Source organism: Bacillus rossius, chromosome 1 (genome assembly GCF_032445375.1).
Source record: "Bacillus rossius redtenbacheri isolate Brsri chromosome 1, Brsri_v3, whole genome shotgun sequence".
Lineage (NCBI taxonomy): Eukaryota > Metazoa > Arthropoda > Insecta > Phasmatodea > Bacillidae > Bacillus > Bacillus rossius.
In genome coordinates this window covers 258,964,237-258,978,233 of record NC_086330.1, presented here as the reverse complement: position 1 = coordinate 258,978,233, position 13,997 = coordinate 258,964,237, and the positions used below count along the sequence as shown (strand labels likewise).

Below are 13,997 nucleotides of genomic sequence, written 5' to 3'. Positions count from 1 at the left end.
CGTAAATTATATTTTTTTTTTTTACTTTTCCACCCTTGGTTTTTCAACCCCTTGCAGCAAAGGCTCATTTTATCAAAAATTGTTTCAGACAAAAGATTTAGATAAAAATTATAAGAATTACAAACAATTTGAACTGATTCGATTGTCCTTACTAAGAGAGTTATAAATTTTATTGTTTTCCAACTATTGTTTTTTCCACCCCTTGCAGTTATAGTTGGTAAAATAAAAATATATTTTCGGGCGAAAATGTAGATAATAATTTTATGTATTCTAATAAAAATAAATTGAATTTATAGTGTACAAGATACGGATTTTATGATCATTTTGTTATTTTAAAACCCTTTTTTAACCCTTTGGAGCAATGGTTAGTCTTATCAAAAATTGTATTTGACAAAAAGTTTTAGATACAAATTATAAAATTTACAAACACTTTGAACGAATTCGTTTGTATGCCTACGAACAGAGTTATGATTTCTTTTGTCCTCCAAACCTTGTTTTTTTACACCCCTTGCAGTTATGGTTGGTCGAATCAAAAATGCTTTAAGACAAAAGATTTTCCACAATTAGATTTTATGTATCAGTTTGGAAGTGGTTTGTAAAAATTGCGGCAGTTACCGTGTCCACAAAAAAAAAATATATATATATATATGGTTACGATATACCTAATGTGGGAAGAACTGGGTTCGTATGGGATAGCCCAATTAAATTTTATTACAGTATTATTGATTGCTAATATTTACCTTAATAAAAAAAATTGTACTTAAAAAAATGTCCGATCACAAATCACTGGCACTTAAAAATGTTTATTCTCAACTCACTCAATGTCTGTCAAGTTCCGCAGTTCGCACTCCTCACTGGAGCTAGGCTCAACAGTGATTCGCCCCTTACCACACACACAGTCTCGCACCACTCAGTCGCCGCACTCTTACGATCCAGTCGAGATCCACGTCGCGCCACTTTCAGGGTGGGTCCCTCACCCTCTTCACCGGTGTCGCACTCCGGAACTGTCGCGGAGCACGCGGAGCTCTTGTCACACTGGTCGCGGGACTTGTCGCGGAACTCCTCCGGAGGCCGGCGTCGCTGCTTAAGTACCTGAGGGGCGACCTTCTTGAACCGACGAGAGTGGCAATAACGAGTCGCGTCATCCCGGGCCTACCCGACACCCAAAACATCGAGAATAGCGTCGCTTGTTCACGCGGCGGCCCGCGGAATTCCCCAAGGCCGCTCAATGATAGATAACAGCTTCGAGGCAGGACGATGCATGGGGGTGCTAGGCGGGGGAGGGGGTAGCGACGACCCTTGTAATCCGGCCAGGCACGCGTGGCATGTCTTACGTCAATGGATGGCGCGTGACGTCAGTGGCCGTGCGGGGCCACCAGCCAGCTGCCTGGCATCGCGGTCTGGGCTCTCGCGTTCGTAACTATATATATATATATATATATATATATATCTTTTTTATTTGAATGGTTTTAGGGTTATGGACCATGAAACGAAAAACCATACAAAACTTTTCCGGAAGTTGCACCATGGTAACAGCTATCATAGGTATTATTTCTTCAAAATCTACCTTAAAGTATCCACTGAAGAACTTCGCAACCCACCAAGGCGACACAAGTTCAACTCCTGCCAGGGTCGAACCAGATATTTTGGAAGAAAGATACTCGACAGATATTTCCGTGAGACCTTTGATTTTCTTGGAGTGCTCACATTTTCTCCACCAATGAGTTTCATTAATACTCTAGCTAAAATTTGAGCCATTATCTGCTTCTAATGATCCCTGTGTCAACGATACGTAAACTACAAATTTAATTAATCTCTTTAGTGAGGCTCTTTGTGGACAGCCACACGTTCAAGGCAGCGGGACATCCCTGATGAAAGTTGACTGTGAATTACGTCGGTTGTGATTGGTGCTCATTCCAGGTGCTAGGTAGGATCTCAGATCCTTACTACATCAGCTTAAAGTTCCACACTGGTGGTCAGCGGCGATAGTCCGTCGCCCGGTACTTTCTTGCGGGCTCCGGTGTTCGATGCCCGAGTCCGGCACTCGGTCCCCGGAGTCTGCTGTATGCGATGATAGCCCAGCTGCAGCTAGGAATGGCTTCGGCGGAACCGCTTCATTAAGAAGATAGGAAATATCGCATCGTGCATGAATGACGAGAATATAATAAACAATAATAGAATCTGAACGAATTGACAGAATTCGATCTGGTTTTTTTTTTTATTTTATTTTTTTGCTAGATATTTTCATTATGTAGACCTGGATGTACATAAATAGTCAATACAATGTATAGTTAGGGAAAGATTGCAAATAGTTTTTCATAAAATAAGGGCTTGAAAGAAAAAATTAAAAACGCATGAAAAAAATATGGCTGAACAATTATTAAAATCTCAAAATAAAAACGTCTGAATCAAACTAACCTTAGAACGGAATATGTTTTAAATGATTTTCTATTTAAATTACATAATAAAATGCAAAATAATTTTAAATAAACTTTAAATTGTAACATATTTTTGGTTCTAAGATTGGGTTAAAAATTTTCTTATCTAATTTTAATAATTTTGCAGCCATATTATTTTCACATATGTACCTATATATTTTGGTTTCATGCCTTTATTTTATGAAAAATTGTTTGCTTTTTTTTTTTTTTTTTTTTTTTTAGCTATAGGATGTAGCTTATTGACGATTACTGTGCATCCAGGTGTCTGAAATGAAAATATTCAGCCGACAAAACAAAACTTTATCGAATTTTGTCAAGTAATTCAGATTCTGTAATAGTTTTTATAATGTGGTCATCTCTCCAGCTGAGCTTGATGCTGGCCTGCTAGCGGTCACGCACCTTCAGCCGAGACCCAGCAGAGCCGGCTGTGTCGTCTGAAGTGTGCTGGTTGTTCCGACAGCGAGGAGGAGAGCGACGGCGAGATTGACTTCGGGGGCGTGAAGGGGGTGTACAACCACCCAGTGGAGGACAAGGAGGACCTCTTCATCAAAGGCCCTACGACCACCAACCTCGTGCTTTACGTAAGTACGGTGGTGTCAGCCTCGCACATTCCCACAACTCGCCTGTAGCAGACCAGCAGAGAAGGCAACAAGTTGCGACTTCGCGGTGACTTGTAGGCCTGACTCTAAATCCTTCTACATAGCCCAGCATGCCTCAGTGGTATTTGTTTATTGTGGGTTGAAGTTACACCTAAAGCATGGATGTGTTTGGGATAGTTCATTCAAAAGCGAAGCCAACTAAGCATTACACATAAGTTGTAAAAAACTTTATTTATGAAAAAAATATATGCAGACATTTTTTTCTCACTCAAACAAATGTTATATTAAATCAACAACAAAATGACTGTTACAAATAATATTTTATTGATATGTTTTGTTTATTTTGCCACTAATATTTACTGTAGGTAAACCATAATTTTGGTTGGTGATACAAATTTTTGTTTTTAGAAATAGAACGAACTTCGTCATTAAGTAAGTTTGTGACTACAATTATGAAAATACAAGCTTACTTTTCATGCCAATTTACATTTCGAAAAGAGTTTTTTGGCAGTAACATATATTTTCAGTGACTAAGAATGAAACAAACTTTTTGTTGTAACACGAAAGAAGTTTTGTAGTATTATGTGGGGATGTTGGTATCATAAAATCAAACAATACGAATTAGATTTTTTGTTATCTTGCTATTTGTTTGAAAGAAGTCAAATCGACAGAAATTTATATTCATTTGGCCAAAAAATAATTTACCAATATTTCTTGGATTTCTCGTATAATGCCAAATTACGAGGCTTGTAAATAAATTAGTAGCAACGTCACCTAGAATGTCGCAGAACATCGGGCATGCACAAACAGGATATCGGAGCAGTGAGGTGGCGCTGTTGTCGATGTGTAGAATACATACAAACGTCGATCAAGTAGAAGGGGTATTTGCTGCGTGGCGTTGAAGTAGACAATGTCAATTCTACCGCTCTAAAGCATGTTTACAAAGGGTGATCAGTAGTCGTGAATGGTTGCCCGTGGAAAAAATGTATCGCAATGTTATCTAGGAATCTGAAGCCTGTGGTGCGAATGCATTACCGTATAGTACGGTTGAACGATGGGTCTAAGCGATTCGTGCTGGTCGGATTTAGACTATGGATTTGCACCGCACAGGTCGGTCATCCATTCCTCAACATCACATTGACATCGTGAGCGGTCTCCTTTCCATAGACTGTCGATTAACTGTTTGGGAAATATCTGCTGAAGTTTGGCTCAGTCAGCAAACGGTTTGGCACATACTGAAGGAAAGACCTACCAATAGGAAAATTGTGTCCCGCTGGGTTCCACATCGACTCACTGACATAAAATGGCCCGGTATGCACTGGCTGGTAGCCACCTCGACAGATACCACATTGACGGAGACACATTTCTGCAATGTATTGTTGCCATTCATGAGATGTGGGCTCGAGCCTATGAGCCTGAATTAACGTGTCAATCAAATGAATGGCGTTACTCAGGTTCGTTGCATCCACAGAAGTTTCGACAGGAACCCAGTCCGGTGAAGGTAATTCAGACTGTAACATACGACTACGAGGGTGTCATTCTTACGAATGCTGTGCCTCAAGGAGAAACTGTCAATGCAGTCTACTGTTGCCGATTTCTACAGCACCATCTGCGCCCAACTAAACGGCCCAAACATCGACGTTTATTGCGAGACAATACCCCTATCTTGTTGAATGACAATGCTCGTAATCATGTTGCACAAGCTGTAAATGGTCTTTTGCGACGGTGGTTTTGGGAGGTGTTTGGAACACCCTCCGTACTCACCTGACATGAGTCCTTGTGACTACGACCTATTTCCTAAGTTGAAAGAACCCCTTCGAGGTATCCGATTTCCTGATGTGCCGTCTATGATCAAAGCAGTAGGAACGCTCCGTCGGTGACATCAACAGACAACACCTTGCCAACGGTATCCTACGGCTTCCTGGTTTCTGGCAAAAAGGTACAAGACTGTGCTGGTAATTTTATTGAAGGAAAGTAATGTTCGTTTGCATGTACACAAATTAAAGTCTTTTTTTTCAGTTATGTTGCCATTACTTTATTTACAACCCTCGTATATTAGGCACTTTTTATATTGATTAAACATTTTTTTCAAGAATCTTGGCATTATTTTGTCCGCCAGAAGAGCCTCCCCTGCAGTTAATTTCAATGCCGTATTTATTTAAGTTTTTCCTGGTTTCGAAATCTCACTTCAGGTAAATTATGGGATAAGTTCTTACGTACTGTAAATCATAGTCGATTTTTCCTCTAACACCTGATTTAGGTTTTTACATGTTAACTTTTTTTATGGCAGCACTGTCGACGAGAAGCAAAGCCAACGTAACAAAATAAACTATAAACTTTCTTACACTTATCCTTAAGGCCTTGTTACAATGTCAAATTTTCGCTTCAACACCATCCAATATGTTGTGTCAAATAGTCACTAGTGCAGACATATTAGTTTCACAAGTGGGATGACTAAAATTTATATCAAATATTGTGTATAGAAGACGGGTTCTAAAATATTTTGGATGTTGGATGCAGGGCAGCAACTAGAGCCTCTGGCACCCGGGGCATGAATGGATTCGTGCGCCCCCCCCCCCTCTTTTTTTGCACATACCACACCAATAAAGCGGGGGGTCTGGGGGCCCTCCCACGGAAAAATGGTGCTATTTAAGCATTTTCGGTACCTACATGTAACAGTTTCTGTGCTACTGTAACTTCCATGTATGAACCCACTAGTAGGAATTACAATGCAAGCTATTTCGGCGCCCCCACAGCTTTGCGCCCGGGGCGTACGCCCCGCTTGCCCCCCCCCCCCCCCCTAGTTGCGGCCCTGGTTGGATGCAATCGTCCAATCAAAATCGTGCCTAGCGAAAACGGAAATGACATCCATTTCCGATGTAACGAACTTAAAAATTGCGAAGAACACATCGGCGATTAAAGAGGTTATTAAAGTGAAAGAAGTAAAATGAAATTAATATCAATGATGTATGAAAAATCATTTTAACTGTAAAAGAATAAATCATATTTCTTTAACTTTAAAAAATAACTGAAAATATATTTTACTATGTAACGAGTTACATTTCTACATGTTAAAAAATTTCAAAATACACAAATAGTATAACAAGTTTAAAAATTCCATCCAGCACTTATATTCATTATTTAATTTCAAAATGAGACTAAAATTGAAAAGTTTGAGATAGTTCAGACCAAAAATAAACTTTGATAGTAGTGTCACGTGATTTATAACACATTTTAAGTTATCTGTTCAAATTTATTTGATGGCAAAAATTGGAAGCCATGTTCCATCCACTACTACACCTCCAACTCTATTGTCAAATAATAGTTGTAGACAAATATTTGACCGTGTTACAAAGGTTTTAGCAATCTTAATCAAAAACCTTAAATACTCTCATATTGATTTTAGACAAATATTTATTCATTTCGAGCGAATATTTATTTCCAAATGTGTATGCAATAATCATCGTTTGGAACCCAAGGCTCTGTCTCCGGGGTATTATGTTTTTAATTATTTCTCCTCGTGCTTTTTCTTGTCCTGCTCCTCTTCCTTTCTTTACCGCAGCCGGCTCCTCACATTACTTGTGATCTTCTACATCCATAGCCTTCCTCCAGTGATGCTCTTGTATTTTATATTCTTTTACTGGCCAATTCTTTTCAAACACCTCAGTATTTCAACACAATCTTATGTTACCACTTTTTTCTCTTGTTTCTCGTCTTGACTTTTGACATATTCGTCTCATTTGACAGAAATATCATACGTGAAGCCTGCACTCTGTTTCCACCGCTAACCGGTAGGCCCTAAATTTCATGCATTTTTGTAAGAATGATAGTTTTTGTCTTGTTTTTTGTTCTAGGACTGTCAGTATAATATTCGAGTGAAATAATTAATTCTAATACCCTATCAGTGCCTGGTTAGAAGGAACTTGAGTGGAATTCACAATTACCATTTCTCAAATGACGAAGATCATAACAATAATTAATTTCGTTTCGAGGCGTTTCATACATTAAAAAATTAAATCATGTTCCTGGTGTTGAATGTTGTTTAGTGAGTTGAATTAATAGTATGTCAGTAAAAAACATAACTTTAAAAACTCATTTTTTTTATTAGTTTATGTTAAGTGTCCATGGCATTATAAGGATAGTAGTTTTGACAGCAATAAAAAGGATATATTCTAACACACAATCAAAAGTTTAAATATTCCATTTTAATTTTTCTGTAATGTCAAAAAACTTTCATTTAAAATTTATTGTTTAAACTGCCTTTAGTTTCAAGTTACAGATAAAATAATTTTCGTTCTTCAAAGAAATATATATATATATTTGTTTGATACCAGTGGCTTCCAGGTCCATTCTTCCTGCAAAAACACTTCAGGATATAGAAAACTTTTGACTTTGTTTGAGAAATAATTAGATAATATTCTTAGTATCTGTACTGAAAATATATTCAATAATATTTTCCCCTGGAGCTTAGCTTTTTAAAAAGGAATCTGTTATGTAATGTGTTCTCAATGTATAACGCGGGAAAGCGCCCTAGGGAAAAATTTGCTACATCGGTACATATATGAAACATTGCAATTACCTTGCAACATCACACAGACACTTCTTAAAAGCCATGCGGTACGTTAGTGACCGTGGTGCCACGTGCCTGCGGTACGTTAGGGACCGTGGTACCGTGTGCTTGCAGTACGTGTGGTACGGGCGGCACGAGAACCCGGGCGTGACGTACAGCTTCTACCAGCCGGTGTCGTCGAGCCGCGCGGGGCCGTGGAGGACCGCCCAGGTCAGCGAGCGAGATGAGGACTACGACACTGGAAGTACCAAGGACAGGAAGAGCAGCAAGGGCAGCAAGGGCAGCAAGGCAGCCAGCAGCGCGGCCTCCCGCAGCCCTGCCGCCAGCAGCGACAAGTACTCGTGGGAGCTGCTGCAGTGGAACGACTGCAGCGTCAACTGCGGTGGCGGCAGTCAGGTGCGGGGACACCAGGGGCGCACATTTCGTGGTCGTGACACCAGATATGGTGTCTTTCAAGATACATGCATTATATTTTATAACTTGCAGAAAAATTAGTATACTTTAAAAACTGGTTGAAAATCTGGTACAATCCCATAGTGCAGGGGTCGACAGACTTTCACGTGAGACGAGCCAAATATTAAGTACTAAACAGATTCTCCAAATTTTTATCGAGCCGCCAAATGTTTTATCTCTGTGTCCATATGGAATTTTAAGACGATAAAATAAAGAATTAAAATCAAAAAAAATTATTTACAAATTCAAAATAAAGTCTTAAAAGTAAAGGTCACTTAAGAAAAAAACACATAAATGTGAAAAAAAATTGTAGTTATTAATAGAGCTCTACTGATAAAACAATAAAACATAACTTATTTAACTAATTGAATATTAAAATAAAAACACCGGGCGAGTGCGGTGGTGGGCAGTGATGGTAGGAGCGCGCAGTTTGGAATATGCCCTGTGATTGGGCCGTTTGATTTTGTTTGGCAATTTTTTTTTATGCTCTGGCAGCGCAGTGAGTTGTACAGCCGTACAATCCTAGCAAAGAGTCGCGTACCGCTCACGAGCCGCGGTCTGCCGACCCCTGCCATAGTGCTTTAAATATTCGTATCCTGCCCTGCAAAACGTTACCAGCCTAATTGGAACTGCTGTTGGACTACATGGTAGTATGATGTTGGAAAATGAGAAGACACATCGAGACATGGAGATGTCACAAGAGTAGACAATTACAAATAAGAGGGTGAAAAAATGATTCACCGTTACCGTGTATAAGTAGAGATTGTGGGAGTATTTAACAGGAAGTTAAAATATTGTAAAACATTATGAATTGCTTCACTTTATGACTTATTGTGTAAGAAAACAGTTTATAATAGTTTGTGAATATTTTGTAAAATACTGAACTTTGTTAGCAATACTGCTTGCATTTATCCATGAAGTGGGAACAAACTCGTACATTTAAAATTATTGGCTATCAAAACTTTTTCATTGTATAGAAACAGTATGGTGCCATTATAATATTAGAATTTATTTCTAACAATAGTTGGATACTTTTATTATGAGTTTTGATGTTTTCTTTTTTCATTGATTTTACCCTTTTCTTCTCTGTTAAAAAAAAATAGAGCTGGAAACGGAATTACAACTGAAAACCGTATAGGGTCAGATATATTTCAAAATGCATCATGTAATATACATATATCAGCAGCATTCAAAAAAATCAAAGATTAGCTCAGTGCAAGGTCATTCATTCTTTTTCCAAAACTCTAAAGGTGGGTATTCGGTCATTTGAACACAGGATCAATTTAATTAAAATTCAATTACATTTTACTCACTTATTTTACTAACCTGACTCAATCCCTTTAATAAAAATTGCCGATTCTGGTTAACTATAGCCCCTGTTTACTTCGATTGATCTATAGATCATTCGTTTTATCTCCTTACCACCATTCATGAATGGGAAACATTCAGTTTTGTATGATAGTCATAATGGGCAAAAAGCAACATTCTATATTTCTATACAGGTATAAAATTAATTGCTGGTACAGGTTATGTCCCAGGGCAAATGTCCCAAGACTAAAGTTGGTAGTTAATGTTGTTGGGTGTCATAAATGTGGTTAGCATTGACGTGTCTGGGATTTTTCATCCAACCAATGTAGCTGAAGAGAAGGGGTGACTACAGACTAAACAAGATTAATTATGTGTCTCTAGCTCTCCCATTGCTGGCTTCAAGCGTGTCTTTTTCTCTAAATGGCAAAGGAAATAATGTAATTAACCACACAGTATCTTTCATATGAACCCAAATAGAGGCTGACCTCGAATTGAGTCGAACCCCTACTTTGGGATGTCCCCTCCACCAAAAAATAATCAATTTATTTTTCTTCTACATCAGAATCACTTTCACAATCTCGTGTTTCCAGATTCTTCCCCACTCTCAGAATCTCAATTAGCATGCTGCTGCAAAGTTGTTAGTCTTTATGATACAGTGTACAATATTGAGGTTGTAATTACTATTAGATGTGGTTCTTCCTTGTTTTGGAACCTGAGCTGCAGATGACACATTTTTTGATCCAATCACAAGTAAGAGGTAGATAAGTGTAAATCCTACGAGAAACTTAAATGTTAAGTTCGGTTTTGCGCAACATACCATTGAGGTTAGTGTTAGAAGGAAAATATTTTGGAACGTAAACCAGCACACCAGCATGAAAAATAAAAATTCTTAGGGTGTATTCCTTTAGCTAAAATAAACTACTTGTTAGTACTTTTTTTCAGACTTGCGTGCATTTATAAGCAGTGGAACACATCTTGCAACATATTTTCTTTGTAGGCTGGTTATCTTACAACCAAATATTCTTCTGCTTACATATTTTTCCCCATTTGTTGATAGATAAAAACATATGCACAGACTGAAATGGATTTTACTCTAATATATTAAACATTGGTCATCAAAACACATGACAATGCAAAGTAAAAAATTATTTAAACACTGTTTTATGGATGGTCAAGTATATTTGCCATGTATTGCTTTTCTTAGTTTTTGTTTCAAGTCTGATTGAATTTTTCTTGAGGTGCGATTTCAGGACGATCCCTGTATTCGTGAGCGTTTTTTGGGAATAAATATCTCGGCATCTATTCGAGTTTATATGGTAGCAGCTAAGCTGAAACTCCATGAGATACATGGTTACTCAGTTTCATACCTTTAGAGAAATATATTAAACAAAAACAAAATAACTGTGGGAAAAAATAGCAGTATGAGGAGGCTGTCCATCTGTGGTTTTCAGCTTTCATCATTATTGCAAAACTCCCTAAGTCAGCCAGTATCATTGATATCCCTTGCCCTACATCCTTGGACAGTCATTATGGCAAGTATTTAAATAATTTCAAAACAATAATAGTTGCTATAAACTAATCAATGAACAAAGAGTAACATTACATTCATCTCTGGTCTGCATCTCATGGCGACTGCTGGGATATAAGTGGCCCAGGAAGGTATGATACTGGCAATCAATATTAACTAAAATGCAAAACATTTCTTCAAAACCTTTTTATTTACAATTATTTGACCATGAATGTACTAATAATGTTTTGAATATATTTTCCCTTAAAATATACCTGTCATTTGACCACCACCCTGACCAATGCAACAACAGTTATGTTAGTTGTATGATCCAAACTGATGAGTCTAAGCCTATGCTGTCCACTAACTATCATTCTGTCTCCACCCCTGATGTTTTCGTGAGTTGGCGTCTTTGCATATATTAAAGTGCCTGCAAATTATGTAAGCGACCATGCTAGCCACATGAGGTCATCAGTCTGCATTCCTTTTCGCAACACCCTACACTAAAGCGTTACTAAGAGTTCTTGTTTGCAGTGTTCGCTTGTTTGTCATGCTCATGCAGCAAGAGTCCTCAGTTTGTTCCCAGCATACTAGCATGAGTTCATGAGATTTTCGTAGCCAACTATAATCTTGAAGGTCCATTCACTTTAAGACTTCATGTAGAGTTTTATGCTCGCATAAGTAGCGGTCTGATGGAGAGCTTCCAATGTGCCAGCTAGTTTCACTGGGTAGGCATAGTTCTGAATGGCAGTATATCACTAACCAAGATATAAATCTAGCATTAAATGTCCATAGGAGGTATGACGATACGACAGAACATTTCTCCTCCTTCATTTTTTAACAAGCCATATCCACCCTGTCAGAGGCAACCCAGTGACTCTGATTCACCCTCTCACTCCAGAAGTTCAACATTGAGGCCTCCTGTCATTTCTGAAAGTTTTACAGATGCAACACATGCTTCGTAATTAATGTTACATGCCCCTCCATCTCGGTTAAATCATCTTCCAGTAGGCAAGCTACAGAGGTGGCAGCATTAGAGTGGTGCCTGGAAATCTGGTAATCCAGAATGAGTCATCAGTTCGGGTGTGTCATATCAACAACTTTATTGAGTTAAGAAAGATAAATCCCCCATCTCCTCTTTTGACTCTACAACATTTGGGTTAAGCATTTCCGAATATATTGTCTACTATCTGTTAAGCATTTCTCAGAAGCTAGTTACCTGCAGTTCGAAAGGTAGATGGTCTATGTCTGCATTATGGGGAGCATAGTGGGACATGATTAACATGTCTATGTCCAACAATCGCAACATCATTGGTATCGCTACCACTTATTCGGCCTGGATGATGTAAACTCGTAGTGTGGGCAGTGGTGAGGAATGTTTTGCAATCTCTATACTAATACCCAAAGAAGTCCCCAAGTGGTTATTCAACCGAATGTCATTTTAATAGATTTTATTTTGACACCAACTGTCCATTGGGACAAGGAAGTTGGCCTGCCTCAGCCTTCTGGTGAACACGTTGGATTATTTAACCATTTTGCTATACCTTCATATTAATTACCTTGTAAAATTAACAATTGGTGTTTTGAGACCTTAGTTTCCAGATTACAGTTCTAATTAGAGTTACTTTTATTGCAGGATTCTTCAGTGTACACATTCTGCCAGGTGCTGATGTGTCACCACCTAGTTCTTCTTCTGGCACTAGGTTTAGCCTTCCACCATGTCCGAGGATGGTCCTTCATCCACCTCACCTTCGGCTGGCAGCAGCAAATTGTTACCCTGCACCACTCCGATAGGAGTCAGTCCCAAAATGGTGTTGTACCATTGGAACCAGAACAAAGCCTTTGCCAGGTATTCATCCTATTGAGTGTGTGTGTTTCCATTGCAAAGCCGCAGTTAAATCTTCAGCTCATTGTGTCTTTCAGTTAGGTTTCCTCGAGGGTGATTGGAGATAGTGGGGGCAGTGCCCTAACAGCCAGAAGTGGCACAGCTCCTGCCTACAATGCCCCACAAACTAGTAGTATTCAGTTTTACTTAACAGTATTGTTGTGTACCACAATGGTAGTTACTTAGACAAGATCGTTGGGTAGGCATCTACTCACAGAGATAACTACCAAGAAATTAATTTCCTTAGGCATACTGTAGTATTGTCATTACATTATGGTTTCGTATGTAGCTAACATTTCCTCGGGGGTTGTTGCTCCTCCCAAACTGCTCACCATTTTCTTGCACAACTGCATATGTAATAGTCCAGGTTATAATCCTTTATAGCTGATCTAGTCTGGCTTGCTTTAATTTGGTAATGGGTGAACCAGAATGTGTTAATTCTCACTATTTCTCAATGACAAAGGATTTGGTTAAGCATGTGCATACCCTGCATCATTGGGCTCGATGTCCTCTGCCCCAAACTATTGTCGGGTTTTCGAGGAAGTCAGTTACGCCACTCACACTCTTCTTTCTACGAAAGTTATAGAGTTGATTGCAAATTCGTTATTGTCTTTACCCATCTCAGGCTCATGTGAAGCTACAAAGTTGAACAAGTAAAACAAGAACAACACTGGTAAATACCACTGTTACCACGAGGAGGCAGAGGGTTACCTTGGCTATAGATAAGCTACAATGTCACATCATACACCCTTTTTATGATCCTGTTGGGTTCGGTCTCAGATACTAATGCTGGCAACCTCAGGTGACAGGTTCCACTCCCAGTTTCATTTGATTGCAGCCGCCCCACCAAGGCGATGAATTTTTGCTCGTTACTATGGTACTTACATTATAGTAGGCCAAACTTGGTACTCACCATATACACAACATTTTATTTGTCATTATCATTAATTATCAAACAACTAATGTATCTCTAGAAATTGGTTGTAACTGCATGTGGCACAATGTGAAATTGATCTTGATTTCGAAAGTACTGTGTTCTGCATGTTTCCATTCAGGGAAAGGAACTTCCTGGATTCTACTTTAGCACTTCTTAAGGGCGCATATCAGAGCACAACAAAGCCAACCATCCTTAACAGCAGGGCCAGATATTGATGATAATCCTTCAAAATCACAGATCATATGTGATATCATAGAGTTGAGCAGTCACAAATCTTCTGATGTATCTCTCCAAGATGTG

At 38.8% G+C, this 13,997-nt stretch overlaps 1 protein-coding gene across 1 annotated transcript in view; it reads left to right on the top strand.

Moving 5' to 3' along the window:
- LOC134529979 (A disintegrin and metalloproteinase with thrombospondin motifs 6-like) overlaps positions 1-13,997 on the top strand; it is a 225,691-nt gene that overhangs the window by 170,894 nt on the left and 40,800 nt on the right. Inside the window, exons 16-17 of the mRNA XM_063364509.1 lie at positions 2,899-3,019; positions 7,722-8,003. Coding sequence (XP_063220579.1) covers positions 2,899-3,019; positions 7,722-8,003 — 403 coding nt within the window. The remainder of the gene's footprint in view (positions 1-2,898; positions 3,020-7,721; positions 8,004-13,997) is intronic.